The sequence below is a fragment of the Odontesthes bonariensis genome, chromosome 13 (assembly GCF_027942865.1).
Source record: "Odontesthes bonariensis isolate fOdoBon6 chromosome 13, fOdoBon6.hap1, whole genome shotgun sequence".
Classification (NCBI taxonomy): Eukaryota; Metazoa; Chordata; class Actinopteri; order Atheriniformes; family Atherinopsidae; genus Odontesthes; species Odontesthes bonariensis.
In genome coordinates this window covers 34798363-34816547 of record NC_134518.1, presented here as the reverse complement: position 1 = coordinate 34816547, position 18185 = coordinate 34798363, and the positions used below count along the sequence as shown (strand labels likewise).

At 39.8% G+C, this 18185-nt stretch overlaps 1 protein-coding gene across 1 annotated transcript; it reads right to left on the bottom strand.

Moving 5' to 3' along the window:
* Positions 1-4525: 4525 nt before the first annotated feature.
* On the bottom strand, positions 4526-17112 carry arl9 (ADP-ribosylation factor-like 9). The gene is made up of 4 exons (XM_075480768.1): positions 16730-17112; positions 14989-15166; positions 7296-7471; positions 4526-5641 (listed from the first exon to the last, which is right to left on the bottom strand). The coding sequence occupies exons 1-4, from the start codon at positions 16949-16951 to the stop codon at positions 5465-5467; spliced, it is 753 nt and encodes a 250-aa protein (XP_075336883.1). The 5' UTR covers positions 16952-17112; the 3' UTR covers positions 4526-5464.
* Between the last annotated feature and the right edge of the window lie 1073 nt (positions 17113-18185).

Below are 18185 nucleotides of genomic sequence, written 5' to 3'. Positions count from 1 at the left end.
TTTTAAAGGTAAATTCTAAAGCAAAGCTTCCAAACAGCTTCTTGATGGTGACATTACGGCACACTGGGACAACAAACTGAGAACAGTACATATTTATGGGAATTTGTGATGGGAATCTTTCACTTATTAATCTTTCTTATTTCTGACCTGGGCCTCTTCACATCTAGGCTAAAAACCTACTTATTTAGGATTGCTTTTAATACCCAGTAGTATGATGACACTTTTATCTTATTTCATTGCTTTCACTGTTCTTTTATTGTTGTTACTTATTCTACTCTTTATTTATTACCTGCTGTAAAGCACTTTGGTACACCGAAAGGATTGTCTGTAAAGGGCTGCAGAAATAAAGTACATTTCATAGTATAATATAATGTAAATTATCCATATACCCCATATTTTATCCACATACCCTATATTTCTTATTGGTTCAGTCTGCTCAGTTAAATGTATTTTTACCTTTATTGTTAAATGTAAAAATCTGTTTTTATTTAGTTTACTGATGTTTATTATTATTACTATTATTATTATTTACCCTACTCTTCATTCTGTAGATTTGTATATAGCTAATGTTTATTTCTTTGTTATTTATTCTATATAGATTTGTTTATAGCTATGATGTTTATTCTCTATTTTTATTCTATTCTATTTGCTTGTTTTTCCTTTAATTGTTTACATATCTTTTATACTGTACGCTGTTGCAACACAATAATTTCCCAAATTGGGATGAATAAAGTACTTATCTATCTATCTATCTATCTATCTATCTATCTACATTTACATGTTTATCCAGAACCAATAAGAAGGGTTGATAACAAAAACAGCTGTTAGTTGCACTCCTGGAAGAACAAGCTATTACACCACTAATATTAAGGTATTACATTTAAAATATTGGGAAAGAAACAGATAAAATAGTGAAGCCAGACCAGTTTATCTGAATCTACAGTATCCTGACGGCTGGTGATGCTCTGAACCAAACCAGCGGGTGGCTGCTGTCATTTTCCGTCACAATTAATTCTAATTATTAGTTCAGTAAGCTGCACTTCCTGTGTGGGCCTCTTATTAAATTACATTTCTTTCCTTTAGTCTGACAGCCGAGGCAGGGAAACAACAACCAGGATCCAAATGAAAGCATCTGGAGCTGTAAGTAACCATCACATCTTCCCCCTGTCGGCTCTCAGGGGGCAACTGGCATCAGTCCTGAACATCACTTTGCAGTCTCCTGAATGGACTGCGCCAAAGAACTTTGCAATTATTTCTGCACAAATATGTTGGTGCAGCACATCATAAAAAATAAATTAAAAAAAAAGCTTTTGTCAACTCCTTTAGAGCACAACACAAACAGCCCTGCCTCTCATGCCTTTTTGATAGCATCATCAATAATGTTGGAGGTGCAGACGGGCTACACTTACCCCGGCCGGTCCTCCCTTGCTGAGAAGTCTCTTTTGTGCCTGGCTAGGTATTGAATTCTTGCACTTGGAGCAGCTCCGAGCGCTGAAGCAGAGATGGGCCATATTGGCTCCTGGTTGCCCCAGCTCAGTTTCTCACTGATCAATAACAGGATGGAAAGTTTCCAAAATGACAACAAAAAAAACATGGCACACAGGCAGCGAAAACAACTTCCAAGTAGACAATTTCCAAATGAAAACATTATGATTTCAATCAGCTATAACCTCCATTCATTTCATCATTGTTTCCCCCCATTTAAAACCCACTCAGAATGCGCCAGACATCTGTCTTTAATTGTGTAGTTTGAAAGAAATTGCCCTCAAAGAAGGAAACACAAACCACATTGGCTCCTGGATTCTTGGAGTCAATTTCACGTTGGATTAATGAACAAACATAGAATCTCATATGATTTGACAGCTGGAACGGAAACAAGTACTACAAAAACAACATTTTTTAAGATTTATCCAGAGATTCGAGGCCACGATACTTCTTGAAGGTTTTGTCAAGAGACAGAGAAAAGTTTTAAAGTATGAGCTACTCACCAAGGAGTGGTCTCCCAAACTGTTTTTGAGGTTTTGTGCCGTGCCAGCTCCAAAATTCTGCCAAATAACATAACGTCCACAAAACATCCAAAATCTGCATTAAATACGAGTGTATTTTAGGGCCTAAGGGAAACATACAATCACTGGGTGGGTTTCCCCATCTCTGGTGAGGGTTTGTTATTTTCCAGCTTCCAAAATTGGCTTCAGTCTTCAGTTAAAATGATGTTTACCAGCTCTAAACTTTACTGTGGCTATTACTAAGACACAACTGTCAGAGTTTATCTGTTAATACTACATTTTTGTGCCGGTGGGTTTCATTTGCACATACTTTTACTTCATGTATTGTGCAAGTGTCTGAACAGTAGGTCACATGAGATCACATTTATCACACAAAAGTGAACATGGCTGCATGTATATTTGGTAAAGTATAAATTTTTACCTGTCAGACCGTCAAGTTCTGGACATTTAGTGCAAAACCTTGGTCAAACTATCACAACTGATCATACAATGCTAATTACTTTTAGCTAACCGTTTAGCATTTTGTTACTTTTTGCAGTTTTGCCCCTTTGTTGCATGTTTATAATGTTTGTGAGCAAGAAACCCATCTATGTTTCTTACTTTCAGCAACCTTTCAACAATTCCTTACTTTTAGCTAACTGCTTGAATTCAGTTGTTACTTTTAGCTAAGAGTAACACCATGTTATTTGTAGCATTTTGCTAAACATTTCAAGAGTTTACTAGTTGCTTTCTAAATATTTCAACAGCATGTAATTTGTTAGTTTTAGCTAACTGTAATGGCAATTTACTTTTGTCATGTTTTCAGGAGTTTAGTTACTTTAAGCTAACCTTTTCAATAGTTTGACACTTTAAGATAACATTCAACATTTCAAGTTAACTTAAAAACATTAAGCTAACTTTTTAGCAGTGTAATCATTAAATAAAATACGTTTTTAGCACTGTATCAATTTATTTAATCTGTTTTTATCCTTTTTTCTTAGTTTATTTGTTACTTTGTGGTTAATCTAATTTGTAACATTTGTCCACGGAACCAGGAACTTGTTACGTTTAGCGGTTTTAACAGTTTACACGTTACTTTTAGCTAACCGTCTCAACCGTTTATTTGTTACTTTTAGCTAAGTGCTTCAACAGTTTATTACTTTTAACTGTTTCAACTGTTAATTTGTCACCTTTCGCTGTTTTAATAATTCACTCATTACTTTTAGCTGACAGTATTTGTTACTTTAAGCTAACTGTTACAACAATATATTTGTTGTCTTCAGCTGTGTCAGCAGTTACTTTCAGCTAAATTTTCACTGCTTGTTGCTCAGATTCTCCAGCAGCTCTTTAGTAGTATATTGAGCATCTAAAACTCAAATTTTTGATGCTCTGTAGCTCCAGAATCCATCAAATTTATTAATTTCATTCATCTACAAGATTTTTAAGACGATCTTGTGAATATTGATAAGATCCCTCAACAGAGTATTTACAGGATTAAAATGATATAATGGGATTATTCCTTCAATAATAGTGACTCCTTGTCCAGATCCACCCTGCCAGAGTATAATTTACTTGTCATCTGCACTATTGCGCTAACAGTCTAAATATTGTGGAAAAGTGCAGGTGGTTGTTTTTTCAATTGCTTTAATTTAAGTGAATTATATACAAGTTTCCCCAAATTTTAGGAAAAACTAAAAAAATAGCAGCTCAGTTACTGCACTGGACATTAATATCTAAATATAGCAGACTAAAAAGGTAAACAAACATACAAATAAGCACACTTGTGAATGTTCAATTGAGCTTTTTAGAAAACACAAGTGGAAAAGCACCATTGAATTAATTATGTCTTTAAGTAATAAGTCCGGTATTCATTTATCCAGCTTTGCTGCTCTGCTTAAATGGGCCTTTTTCAGAATGAAGCTAGCATTAATTCAATTCTCCATTATCAATGAAAACTCATTAATATAAGCCTAAGAAACTCATTATCAATAAAAATAACTTCACCTGTTTGATGAACCAAATCTGGGCCGAATACCTGCAAGAATCAACAATAAAAGACTTTAGACTGAAAAAATTAAGAGCATAAAACAATAAATCAAGACTTGGACAGGAACATGTAAGTTTACCTTGTTTTCCAGACACCATCCTGCCTTTCTGGCTACATGTGTCAGCCTGATTCCCATTGATGGGTGTCACTATAATCACCTGCAGTTGCCGTGGAGCCAAGAGTCCATAGCAACCAACTCCAAACCTGAGGAGTCCTTGAAACTAGAGTCAGCTTGGTTAATACATTTATCTCACTGACTCACGACGGCCGGCACAGGACAAGGAAAGCGATACAAATAGGTCACCCGAAAGGATGGGTGTTTCTGGAGAGCTGGACTTAAGATATAAATGTTAATTGATGGAATGAATGAAGCTTTTTCCTCACATATAACCTAGTTTTATCCTCACAAACAGTAATGCAGCAAACTGTTAATGACGATCCTGTTTGTGGAGGTTAAAGGGTTCAGAAAATGACCACAAAAACACACAAAAACTTTGTGGAAACAGTTTATTTTAGACTGAAAAATGAACTATGTGACAGTATCATACCGTTCAAACAATACCGCTTCTGATTTGATATTGGAGGCAGTACATTTTGTTTAAAGTTCTTTACATTCCTCAAAATGAAACATGGTGGCTTTGCACACAAACGGCGTAATGCACCTTTATCCCACAGAAAGCATCACGTCTGAACACCAAAAAACATCTTATAATCCATTTTTAAGACAAAGCAAATTCCCTTTTTTAAAGTTTAAGACAAAACACATATCGAGTGACTTAACAACTAACAACTTTTAATAATGAAATCAGGTTTGGTAATGACTTGGTAAGGTCTTGGTCACACTTTAAATCTTTCAAAGTTTTGATATTTTAGCACAAAAGAGTTAAATATGTAGTTCTTCTCCAAGCTTAACATGTAAAGTTTGCATATTAGCGGCTCCAAATGGCAAAAAGTTCTAAAACTGAACATTTAAACCCACAGATATCACATATGATCTACCTGATTTTTAAAAGAAGACTACTTTACCTCATTTGCATTTTGAATTTATAGAGAAAGGAGCACTACTCTGTTCCCTGAAATGATGGATTTATTTGTCTTTCCTTTACCCCACACAGGTTTAAATCTTTATGACATCAACGTGTTTGTTCTGATAACTGCCTCCACTGAAGCATTAAATCACATCAGATGCTTTTAAACACGATGCAACACCTTTGAAATGTAGTTGAAAGAAGAAAAGATGCTTGTTAAGTCGATTAAAGAAAGAAGATAAACCCCAACTCATCAGGTTTGGGCCGTTTGTGGCAGAGGAACTGAGATGGTTTTCATTTCCCGCTGCACACAGATACTGAACATGAAGCCGTTCAGCCGACCGCAGCAAAGTCAAAGTGCAAAAAGAAATCGTTAAAACGGATCAGAAACGCAGGACCGCGTTTCATCTGCCGTCACAAACCATCTGGATGATCATGTCCCGGGCGTCCCGGACGCCCGAGCTCAGCTCCGCCTGGCCTGTCCGCACGTGGGTACCGATGAGGAACAGCTGGCGCTCCCCGACCTCAGACAGGCCCAGAGCGTCGTGGAGGTCAGTGATGCTGCGGGAACCTGGAAGATCCTGGAAGGAGAGGACGAGCACGTTAAAGACGGCGCTCACCTTCCAACATCACAGAGGCTGTACACACGTGGACGGGTATTTTTAAGGGGCACTTTACACGGAAACGAAAACGGGTTAAAAACGCAAAACCTTTTTGCAAGAGTCATTTCATCAGATAACAGCAATGATGAGCGAGAGTAGTAAAGAACAGACCAAAAATATGAACTACGTTCTCCAAATTCTTGAAGTTCATAGAGAGAGCAGGCGACCTAGTGTTTACTGCATCGATAAATATGAAACGTCACAAACTTTTGCGTTTCCGTATGCACGCAGAGTTTCACCCTAAAACGCTCGTCTAAATGCAGATTTAGGCTACGTGCCAACGACAACGCTCTGAAGCATAAACGCAGATGTCCGTTTTTTTCCTCCACAATTTATCTGCGTTCTCACGAGCGTCTTGGGGTGGATATCTGTCTATCCATGGGAACAGGGAAAACATATAAAACTCATAAAACTCGCAGTTTGCTGATGTAGTACGCACGCCCCGGACGTAGGTGGCAGTAGCAACAATACCAAATGCCTGTTTTGTGGCTACTTCCTCCGCGTCAGTTGGAAGAAAATGGCGCAGCGCGGCGGCAACAACAGTACGCCTTCAAAACGTGTGCAAAAAAGCGCACTTCTGCGTTTTGAACTGTTCCTACGGCGACGAGAGGTTGGAAAGTTTTCAAGATCTCCACTCTGGGGGGCGTTTGTGTTTTCTCCGTTTTGAACTCCTAAAAACGCCGTCGCCGTGTGCAAGATAGGCACATCTGTCGAAATGTTCTGCGTTTATCTGTTGTTACCGTTGTCGTGGGCACGTAGTCTTAAAAGTGAAAACGAAACGCCACTTTTGCGTTTCCGTATGCACGCAGAGTTTCACCCTAAAACGCTCGTCTAAACGCATATTTAAAAGTGAAAACGAAACGCCACTTTTGCGTTTTGGTTTCAGATCGTTTCCGTGTAAAGGTAGCCTCAAACCGAATGTTTCCCCCCCTCCGTTTATAAAATAATTTGTATCCACATTACCTCGTTTTCGAAAAAAAAAAAACCTTCCACACATAACCGAACATCTGCGTTTTCACCTGTCTTGACAACCCAAATGCATTTGCGCAATCTGCCTTCGTCAGCTAAATAATAAAGTGTGCACGCAACTTTTTTGAGCACACTGACAGGTGATCGCGTGACAGTGGACTGCCCCTCGATATGAGGTCGTAATAATTCCGACAGCGACAGGAGTGAGGACCGGGACATGCGAAATTGTCACGCCATTCCTCTGGGAGTACGACTTGGGCGTGTAAAATCAAGGCAGTAAACAGCGCCTGCACAATGATAACCACCACAGTTCTCAAGGCATCCATGCTTCTTCAGTAAACAAAGGTCGCACTTTAGACTTTAAAGCAGATTTGTTGTTGTTTTGGCGCATATTGTGACGTTCGAAAACGCAAAACTCCGGTTAACCGGAGTTATCTCCGTCTACACGCGAATGCATAAATGGAGCTTTCAAAAATATTCGTTTATGATGCGTTTTCATGTGGATGACAGGTCCAAACGTAGAAAAATATATTCGTTTTAGCAGATACCGGGCTACGTGTGGATGGGGCCGGAGAAGCAGGAATGATTTTACTGTCACACTCACCTGTTTGTTGGCCAGGACCATTAAAGGCAGGCCGGGGCGGGAGGCCAGCAGCTCCACTAAATGTTTCTTTGCTGCTGGAAATAACTCCGGGTTGGAGGAGTCGACCACGAACACCAGCAGCAGAGCTTTGGACATGTAGTTCTGCCAGTACGGCCGCAGATCCTCTTTACCTCCGACTGACAGACAGACAGACAGACGGGCATAGAGTCTTATTTATAGGGTCACACAGAATGTGAAGTTATTGCTTCTATTTCGCCAAAATATGGACATGAACCCAGATTAAGACCTGATGCAACATGTCTGGAGGAACCTCAGGGGTTAAAGGAGAAAAAAAAACATCTAAAAAGAGGTTTTCTTTACCATCAACATATTAAATTACTGCATTGTAATATTAAAATATATCATTTTGAGGCAACTCTCAGGATCCTTTAATAAAAACGTGAACTCACTGTGAATTCTTTTAGGGTTTATAATAATAATAATAATAATAATAATAATAATATCATTTATAACTAGAGCTGGGCAACTAGTTATAATCTAATTATAGATTAATCAATCAATCAATCTTTATTTATATAGCGCATTTCATACGACAGGCAACTCAATGTGATTAAGTAGATAATCTTATTAATCACATGACTTCCCTGATTAATCGCATTTGTACGCAGAATCCAAAAACGAATCCAAAAGTAGTGTATAGCTTTGAGCATTTAGTTTTATTTTAAATGTGCTGCCATATGAATGAAAGTGCCATAACATTTGTAAGTCAGTTTGATCAAAAATAAAACATGGATACTCATCCTGCTGCTAAAACCCCAAACTGTCACTGAGAAGTACATTTTTGTCTGAATTAGAGAACTGATCAGCATCAGTTTGGAGTCTTGATGGTTTACAGCTTCTAAAAAGGTGAGAATTTGCCACATTGAGCTTTATTCCTGTTTTCATAGGATAGTTTTTTTTTTTAAACTTATTTTTTATTAATTTTTCTTTCAACAATTACAGTGTTAGGGAATATCGTACATACATAGTTAAACAATCATCCTTATATCAATGTCCTTATTGTCCAGTGGCAATGATGGTGTCCTCTTCTCGTCCATTTTTCACATTTGTCCTCAAATTGTGCCTCTTGTAGTCTCAGTTTGTGTGATTTTCTCCATTACAAAAATCTCTTCCACAGTACACATCCCCTGCTCCCCGGTCGGTGGATCTACTTTATACCACATTCTCGTAATTGTTTTTTTACTGGCTGATAGCAGCACTTTAGCAAGATACTCATCCTCTCTTTGTATTATGTCTCGTGTTAAATTACCCAAGTAGAGTATTTTACACGCTTTTGGTATCTTATATCCTATTATTTTTTGTAAATCCCTCCATAGTTTGTCCCAGTATCCTTTTAACTTTTGGCAGGACCAGAATATGTGTGCATGGTCAGCGTCCACGTGACCACATGCTCTCCAGCATGGCTGCTGAGCAGACACCACTCCTCTCCTAATCTTTGGAGTTATAAAAAATCTGACCATATTCTTCCAGTTGAATTCTCTCCAGATCCTGGAGCTAGTGGACGTGCGTTTTACAAATATTAAACCACTCTTCCTCAGTTATTTGTTCTTTCAGTTCCTTTTCCCATTTTTCTTTGATATATAGAGAGGAGGACTTTCTGCATGACATCAAACTTCTATATAGGACTGAGATTACTCTGCATTTTTTACCTTCATATGCGCTCCGAAATACCTCAACAACTTCGTTATCAGTGTCAGTTTTTATCTCCTTCTCATAATAGTCCTTTATTTGCAGGTAGCGATATTGTTCATGTTTATCTAATCCAAATCTGCCCCTCAATTTCTCAAAACTCTGCAGCTTACCTCGTTCAACCATCGTACATATTGCTGTGATCCCTTTTCTCGCCCATTGTTTAAACCCTTTATCATTTATATAAACCTATCATCAAACGCAAACCAACTCAAAATCTTTATCTCCTCCTCCAGTTTATACCTCTCAACAACAGTATTCCATATTTCAATTGTATTTTTGCTTATTACATCTAATTGGTTACCTAATTTTCCCAGCAGGCCTTTATTTGCTATCAAGTTTCGTACTTCAGCGTCCGTCTGCTCTATTTCTATACTTTTCCATCTTGAATAATACTCATTGTTGCACCAGTATATCAAGGGTCTGATTTGTGCGGCATAGAAATACTCCTCTAGGCTTGGCAAAGCCAATCCTCCTTTGTCTTTAGGGAGCTGCAGAGTTTTGTACCTGATCCTCGGTTTCTTCCCTCCCCATATAAACCTCGATATCCACCTGTTCCATTCCATAAACTGCTTTGGTGGGATCGTTACTGGCAGAGATTGAAACATGTATAAGAGTCTCGGTAGGACATTTATTTTAATCATCTCTATTCTTGAGCTGAAGTCCAAAATAATAGCAGACCATCTCTCCAAGTCTCTCCTAATTTCTTGATTTATTTTGGTGTCGTTTGCATCATATACCTTGTCTATTCCTTTTGTCATGTTTAAACCCAAGTATTTTATTGATTTAGCATTCCAATTGAGTTTATATGTATCCTTTATTTCTTGGGACGGGGAGTAGTTTATTGACAAGATCTGTGTTTTGGTGACATTGATTTTGTAACCCGAATATTTTCCATAATTCTCTAGTAACCTGATAAGGTTTGGGAAGCTTTCATTGGGTTGCTTTAAAAATATCAATATATCATCCGAAAATAATCCTATTTTATGTTCCTCCCCATCTTATTTTAATCCTTGCCATAGGTTCCTGATATAACGACTTAATGCAGTTCACAGATTCCTCATTAAATCCAAATTTTTCCAATACCTTATATAGAAATACCCAATTCACACTGTCGAAAGCCTTTTCGGCGTCTATGCTTACCAGAATTGCACTTTCCCCCTTGCTCTGTATGTTTTCTAGAACATGTAAGGTCCTTCTTATATTATCTTGTGTTTGCCTCTCTTTAATAAAACCAGTCTGGTCTTCATCAATCAAGTCCTGCATAAATGTCTCTAATCTCTTAGCTATAATTGAGGTGTAGAGTTTATAATCTACATTTAATAACGATATGGGTCTGTAGTTGCAGCAGTATTCTATGTCTTTACCTTCTTTTGGAATAATAGAGATAATGGCTTCTTTCCATGAGGGAGGGATCTTGCCTGACCTGAGACTATAATTAAATGAGTCCTGTAGTAGCAGGATTAACTCTTCCTTGAATGTTTTATAAAAGGAAGCTCCCAATCCATCAGCTCCCGGTGACTTCCCTGATTTAAAGATTGCCTCTTTAATCTCTACGACTGTAATCTTCGAAGTCAATATTGCATTTTGCTTTGTGCCCATTGCTGGTAAGTCTAAGTTGTCTAAAATATCCATCAAGTGTTCTTCACCTGCAGGAGTAGGCTGTGAATATAAATTGTTGTAATATTCCTCAAATACCTTTTCTATTTCTTCTGGTTCATATAGAATTTTATTAGTCGCAGGGTCCCTTATTTTATGTATATTAGTTATTGCTTGTTGTTTCCTTATGCGTCTAGCCATGACTTTAGTGGCTTTAGATCCTCCCTCGTAATAAGTCTGTTTTATAAACCTTGCTTTCCTTTCCACCTCTTCTAACAAAATATCATCTATTTTTTTTCCTGACTGCTTTAATCTGATTAAATATATCTGAATCTTTTGACTGCTTGTGATGCTGTTCCAGTTCTTTTAATTTTTCAATTTGTTTCTGATACGTTTCTAGTCTGACTCTCTTTAAAAATGCTGTGTGTGAAACCAACCTCCCTCTGATCACTGCCTTCAGGGCATCCCACAAGATTGTCGGATCAACTTCCCCATTGTCATTTTCTTTCCGATATCTGGTTATTTCCCCTTTTATTTCTCCAACTAGTCCCTTATTGTTCAGTATACATTCGTTAAGTCTCCATACTGTATTTTTCCTCTTATTGTTCAAATGAATTTTTAGGTAAATAGCACTATGGTCTGATACATCAGCCACCCCTATCTTACATTCCCTCACTTTGTACATATCTCCTTTACTCATTAGAAAGTTTTCAATTCTGGAGTACATAGCATGTGGAGCTGAGTAGTGGGTATAATCCCGATCAAGTGGATGTAATTCTCTCCATACATCCTGCACATCCATTTCTAACATCATTGTATTCATATATCTATTAATTTGTTTTTTGTTTCTCTTCATACTTGTGGTGTCTAACCCGTAATTCAATACCACATTAAAATCCCCACCGCACACTAATGTCCCTTCTGTTTCCAGATTTATAAGATCAAAAACTTTTTCATAAAATGCTTTTCCACTTTCCGGAGGAGCGTACACATTGAGCAGTGTCACCAATTGGTTTTCTAATTTCCCTTTTATCGTGATATATCTTCCCTTCTCGTCACTAACTTCTTTGATCAGTTCGAACTCCACTGTGTTAGAAATCGGTGTCACCACACCCCTCTTGTGATTCTGCCCAAAGGAACTGGAAAATGAGTTCCTGTAGCCCAACTTTTTAAACTTTGCATGCTCCTCCTGTGATAGGAGAGTTTCTTGAAGAAAAATAACCTGCATTTTCTCTCTTCTAAACTTAGATAGAGCTTTATTTCTTTTTTTGATATCGTTTAAGCCGTTAATATTCAGCGACACCACCATTATATCATTATGTTGCATTGTTTGTATCCCTTGAAATAATTCCTAGCCCCTCCACCGTAATGTTGTCAACCAACGTTTCCCCATGAACAAAGTATGAACGAACACAAAAACTGAACTTCCAAGCAAAAAAGGGCCTCAATCCCCATAGGCCCTGTCTCCCTGTTGGTGGGAGTGGGGGATAACTTTTTCTGAACAAAAGGCCCCCCCTAGTGGTTGGGGGTATACCTAAAATAGGCCTTCCCATCCTACTAGGTAAGTCCAACAATCAGTAGCTTCTTAAGGCGCTAGCATGGTTGACGCGTCTGTCACGGCGGTGGCGGACCGTGACGTCAAAATGGCGTTTCAGGCCTGGCGCTCGCCTTGAAAAGGCGGCGCAGCGCGTTGTCGTGCTCCAGTCGATTTCTGTAACTTGGCTGCGCCGAGAACAACGAACCGGATGGACTGTTGTGAGACCAGGCTCAGTCAGGAGGTGCGTTTGTACAGGTAGCTGTACGACACTGCAGTGAAACAGCACAGGGAGCACGTAAACTCCCAAAGCTGGTGCACAGAGATGGGCAGAACTTTGGGGAAAGAGGGAGAGTTCTGTAAGAATATGTGGAAGAAGCTACGGGACAGATATGTGAAGGCAAAGAAGAGGGCAGAGACTCTGTTGATGCCGGGGGCTTCAGACCTTCACCTCTATTGACTGAATTAAAAAATTAAAATGATCCCAAAACTGCAGCAGGATCATTAATTACAGTATTTTTGCTCTTAACAGTGGGCATTGTTTTCTTCTCCACTTTCGTGGTTATAGAGCAGCGGTAACCTTCACGTAGCAGCGCCACCTCTGTGACGGAGAAAATTGCAATTATTGGCGCATCGACTTGCGCCACTATACATGGCGGGCACGAAATGGTGACGTCATCAACACCGCTCGTGCTAGCAGACGCGGCAGCCATGCTAGAGCCTTTAGCTCTCTCTGTCGATTCACATGTAAACATAAACATTAGAGAAGTCTCATTTGTAGGAGAGGGAGGGTAATTTTAAGAGTCGCCACTCTAAGTCTTCTCTAGTGGAACCCTTTCTGTTGTATCAAATTTAGATAAAGATAAAAAATAGAAATAAAGAAACGAAGAAAAAAACAGTGAGCCTTTAGCTCTTCTGGGCTCCCTCGGGACTCATCCCCTCCCTCTCTCTCTCTGTTGACCAAAGTCTTCCTCGTCTCCTCATCTTCTAAACTCCTGCAGCTTTTCTCTCGCTCGGGTCGCTGCGTCTTGGTTGGCGTTGATGCGGCGGACCCTCTGTTTATCTCCTGCCTCTCCGGCGCGTTGCCACGGTGAAGCTATCCGGATCCGCTCCTCGAGTGAAGGTTCGCTGCTGTGCTGCTCGCCCGTCTCCAGCCCTCTTTTCCGCACGTCCTGCGCCGTGTCTTCGGCGCCATTATAGATCTTGGGCCCGTCTGACCAGCGGATCCTTATCCTACTCAGAGCTGTCTGAAAGCGTATCTTTTTATCTTTTAGAACCTTTTTGATTTCGGAATATTGACGTTTCTTCATCACCTCGGTGGGGTAATCGTGGTCAAAAAATATCTGTCTCCCGTCGACGATTATTTTCTCTTTCCAGGCTTTTGCCAAAATGTTCTCTTTAGTCTCGTACTTAAGAAAGTTGACCACAATGGACCTCGGAGATGCTCCCGGTGGCGGCTTCTTTACGAGACTTCTGTGCGCACGTTGGATATGGAGCTCGGTTCCCTCCGGATACGCGAGCTCTCGGCGGAGGAGACCCTCCACCAGTTCTTTTACAGACTCATTGTCCCGTTCAGCCACATTGTAAATTCTCAAATTGCAGCGTCTTCCATGTCCTTCCACTTCGGCCAGCTTCTCTTGAAGTTTTGTTTGCTGTTTTAGTAGAGTGAGGATGGCCTCCTTCGCCTCGATGTTCCACTCCTTCAACTCTGCCACTCGCACCTGGGCCTCGGTTATATCCTTCCGCTGCTCTTGTATTTCCGCAACGTTTTGTGCCAATTTTCGGTTAGTTTCCTCCTTAAAGCCGGCAAACTCTCGCCTCACCTCCTCTTTAAATTCCTCTTTGAACGTCGCGTAAAGGTCCTGTTTCATCTCTTTTTTGAGGTCACGTATCTCCTTCGTAATGGCAGCCAGTCCCTCGAGTACCGACCGGGCCTGGCTGGAATCGTCGTTTTCCTCGCTTGCCGTCTCGTCTTCAACCTCGTGTTCTTCTTGGTCTTTGGACATAGTTTTTTTTCTTTAAACTTCTCTGCCCTCGTCCCCCACTCATTGCTTGTCAGTTTGAATTCGAGTTTTCAATATTTTCGTAGTTCTAGGGTAATTCTTGTCTAATCGACTCAGGAGCTCTGTTTTATGCTGCCATCTCGCTCCGCTCCCTGCCCGGAAGTCCTTCATAGGATAGTTTTACTCAACAGCACTCCATATTATGCTTTAATCTGTGGTCACATCCATTGACCTGGTGAAGATGAGAACACTTGCTGGACTTTTATGACTAGATGATTTATTTTTACTAGGGCTGGGCAACGATTAAAATCTAATTAATCACATGATTTCCCTGATTAAGACAATTCAACTTGGCAGTGTTTACAGATGACTTTGGTTCTGTCGACTCCGCCGTCTGGAAGAACTTTAAAATGAAAATGGCCGAGTAAAAGTTCCGTACCCTTCTCCATGTTTGGTGGATCCACCGATTACTTTCTTTTCCGGTTCCACAGCAGACAGCAACAGACTTTTACAAAAATAAAAGCCTGTGAGCAACAGACTTTTACAAAATAAAAGCCTGTGAGCGACAGACTTTTACAAAATAAAAGCCTGTGAGCGACAGACTTTTACAAAATAAAAGCCTGTGAGCGACAGACTTTTACAAAATAAAAGCCTGTGAGCAACAGACTTTTACAATAATAAAACCTGTGATAATAACGAGTTAACTTGCCCAGCACTACTGATAATGGTTTCTATTTTATTGATCATGTCATGAACAGCCTGCCCCCTCTACGGTCACTAAGAGGTTCTGCAGAATCTGAAGACTTACTTTCTAAAAACTCGATGTTCATGTTGTCTTTGCTGATGGAGACGGCGTTGAAGCCCTGCGTCGGCTGGATGTCCTGCTCCAGGACGCCGGTGGACAAACAGCACAGCAGACTCGTCTTCCCGGCTCCATCCAGACCCAGAACAAGAACCTGCGTTCCCCCCGACTCCGCGGGCCGAGACTGGAACACACAGACCAATCAGATTAGAGCTTCGGAGGGATATCAAAGGACGCACTTCTCCACAGCGATGGTGATCATGCAGCTTAGAATAAGTTTTTATTTGATTTCTACGAGAAAAGGAATATAAAACCCAATATTTTAGTGATAAATACAAAGTTCCATTAAACAACGAGCGCCCAGCTCACTAAAACACACGAGAAAACATTCAATGGAAAAAACAGGAATCCAGTAAAACAGATACGGTTATTCATTTCTGGCAAGTTTAGTCAAAACAACACTGCAGAATATATGAAAAAAAATGTTTTATTCTGTGTTTTATCATCCGAAACGGTAACAAACGTAAAATGACGAGTGCCAGCCTGACGGTTAATGCAGTTCATGCAGAGTAAGCATGAATTTAAGAGTGGAAACTGGGGAGTCTGGCACTACGGAGACCCAACTTCAAGCCCAGCGAAGTCCAGTAGAGTCTAAGAAAAGAGGTGAGGGTGAACATTTGGGTGTCTGCAGCCCTTTTCACTCATCAGGTGCCATTTATCTGTAAAAAGGCAACGGAGTCCTGGTCCCATTTGACAAAAAGCACAGTAACTGGAGGGGAAACATGATTGAGGAGACTTCTCTGCTTTGAAAATAACATTTTCACAAATATCCAAGACTCGGGTGTATGTTTAAATATCCCCAAAGTGGGCGTTAAAGCTGGCCCAGAAAACCTATCTGCACAAGCAGCTCACAGCTGTAGAATTTATAAACAAAAACATGTCAGTATTAAATGTATGTATTCTCAGTTTAGTTGCAAGTATTTTATGTCAAATGGCATTTATACTTTTATTAAAGCACATTTTCTGGTGGGTTTTCCCTACGGAAGAGTATTAGGGCCAGGCATAAGAAAAAATATTTATATTTTGCCTGTCGAGATTAAAGTCGAAATGTCGAAATTAACATTTCAACTTTATTTTCGACATTAATCTCGACATGTCGACTTTATTCTCGACAGGCAAAATATAAATATTTTTTCTTATGCCTGGCCCTAATACTCTTCCGTATTTCCCAGCAATTAAGAGTTGATAAACCTAATTAATTGCTGTCGGATGAAAATAAAATGTTCAAATTAATCTAAAATACACTTCTTTACCCCATTCTCTTAATTAATAAATTTAGACGCAAGGATGAGTCACTTTAAATATATTTGTCACCACGTTTTTGCTTTGGATTAATCGAATAATCTTAAAAAATAAAAATAAATGTCGGTTCAGCACAAGTGAGCAACAATGAGCTGTAATGGCCTACATTTCCCACAATGCCTCGCAACTCCCCGAGTACGTGCCTACACGTGCTGTTATTGTTGTGGTAGTGCGAATATACGTTTAAAATCAGTTAAAAAAAACAAAAACAAGTAGTTTAATAAATATAAACCGTGACAAAGAGGTTGAAACACGAGTAGAATAACGCTTTCGTGAAAACTCCTCATTTGGTCAAACATTTGCTTTATCGCGTAGTTTTTTTTCTGGCCTCGAGTTGCATTTTTACTACATTTCTTGTTCCGCCTAAACTCAACACTTTTTTTACCGTTGATGTGTTCTGAGCTCCAACGGCCGCTACAGCTCCTTCAGCCGCAGGCTCCTCTCGCCTGTCCTTGTCCTCCTCTCTGCTACTTTTACCGTCTTCTCCCGGCCTCTTATCGCGTTTCTTCTGACCGGGAGAGGGCAAGTAGTTCCAGATAACATAGGCGACTCCCCCCGCTAGAACTACGGAGGCGCCGAGGATGCCGGCTTCCCTCAGACCGAACATGGTGATCGAGCCGCCGGATTAACTGCTGGGTTTTTTCGCGTCGCCTGCGTCAGACATTCTCTGGGTTTTTGGAGGAAGAGTTGTTTTCGCGTCCGCCTTCTTGCTCTACTCTTCCTCAACAAGTGGATTAAGTGACAGGAAGCTCAGGATGAACTTCTCCACACGATATTTCCGGCTAAAATATGCCGCTATTTGTGCAGTTCTACCCACTGACCACAAGAGGGAGACAAATTGTTTAACCATCTCTAGGCAAGGCAAGGGCAATTTTATTCGTACACAAGGCAATTCAAAGTGCTTCACAGCTACATAAAATCACAAGAAGGCAATAAAATCATTAAAAATTTTTTTAATAAAATACAAAAATAATAAATTAAATAACAATAATAATTAAAAAAAATTAAAAAACCCGTTAAAAATAATCATCAATTAATTAATTTAAAAGTGAAGAGTGCAGATAAAATACTTTCAGGTGTTATATGCACAGCTAAATAGAACTGTTTTCAGCCTGGATTTAAACATTGTCAGAGTTGAGGCCTGTCTCACATCTTCCTGAAGACTGTTCCAGATTTTAGGAGCATAAAACTGAAACGCAGCCTCACCTTGTTTAGTCCTGACTCTGGGCCCCAGCAGCAGACCCCTCCCTGAGGCAGGAGACCCCTCCCTGAGGTTCTCAGAGCCCGAGTTGGTTCATATGGCTCTAACATGTCAGATGTACTTTGGCGCTTGACCATGAAGAGACTTGTACACAAGCAGAGCTGTTTTAAAGTCTATTCTCTGAGCGACAGGAAGCCAGTGCTCTAGGGTTTACAGAGAATGGTCCGAAAAAGAGAGAATAGCTTTTCAGACAAGATTAAGGCGCGCATCACCCTCAGAGACAGAAGAACTGACCTTATACTTAACAAACTGCTGATCCTTGCCAAATTCTTCATCCACTCCTGTAAATGGGGAAACAGAAAACCTGACTTTTCAACTTTTAAAAGCCTGCTGATGAAGAAACACCGGAGAGCCTTAAAATTGATGAAAAGCATGAATGGTATACAGCCCCTAGACGCCTGTGAAGAACTGAATTTATTTGAAGAGAATTAGTGCCCCTTCGTGTTTTGTTCTTCCGTTTATTCTTTCATCTTATAACCTTATGTGTGCCTTGAACATGTACAACCCGATATACCTTTGTTTGTACATGCCACATGTTTCTGTACATTTTGTTAAAAATGTTTAATAAAAAAATATGTGC

What these genes read in the sequence shown, in the direction of transcription:
- arl9 (XM_075480768.1), bottom strand. Translation starts at nt 16,951, where the DNA reads ATGTTCGGTCTGAGGGAAGCCGGCATCCTCGGCGCCTCCGTAGTTCTA. An exon ending in GAGCTCAGAACACATCAACG is followed by an intron (nt 15,167 to 16,729) that starts GTAAAAAAAGTG and finishes TGTGTGTTCCAG; the next exon opens with TCTCGGCCCGCGGAGTCGGG. An exon ending in GAACATCGAGTTTTTAGAAA is followed by an intron (nt 7,472 to 14,988) that starts GTAAGTCTTCAG and finishes TCTGTCTGTCAG; the next exon opens with TCGGAGGTAAAGAGGATCTG.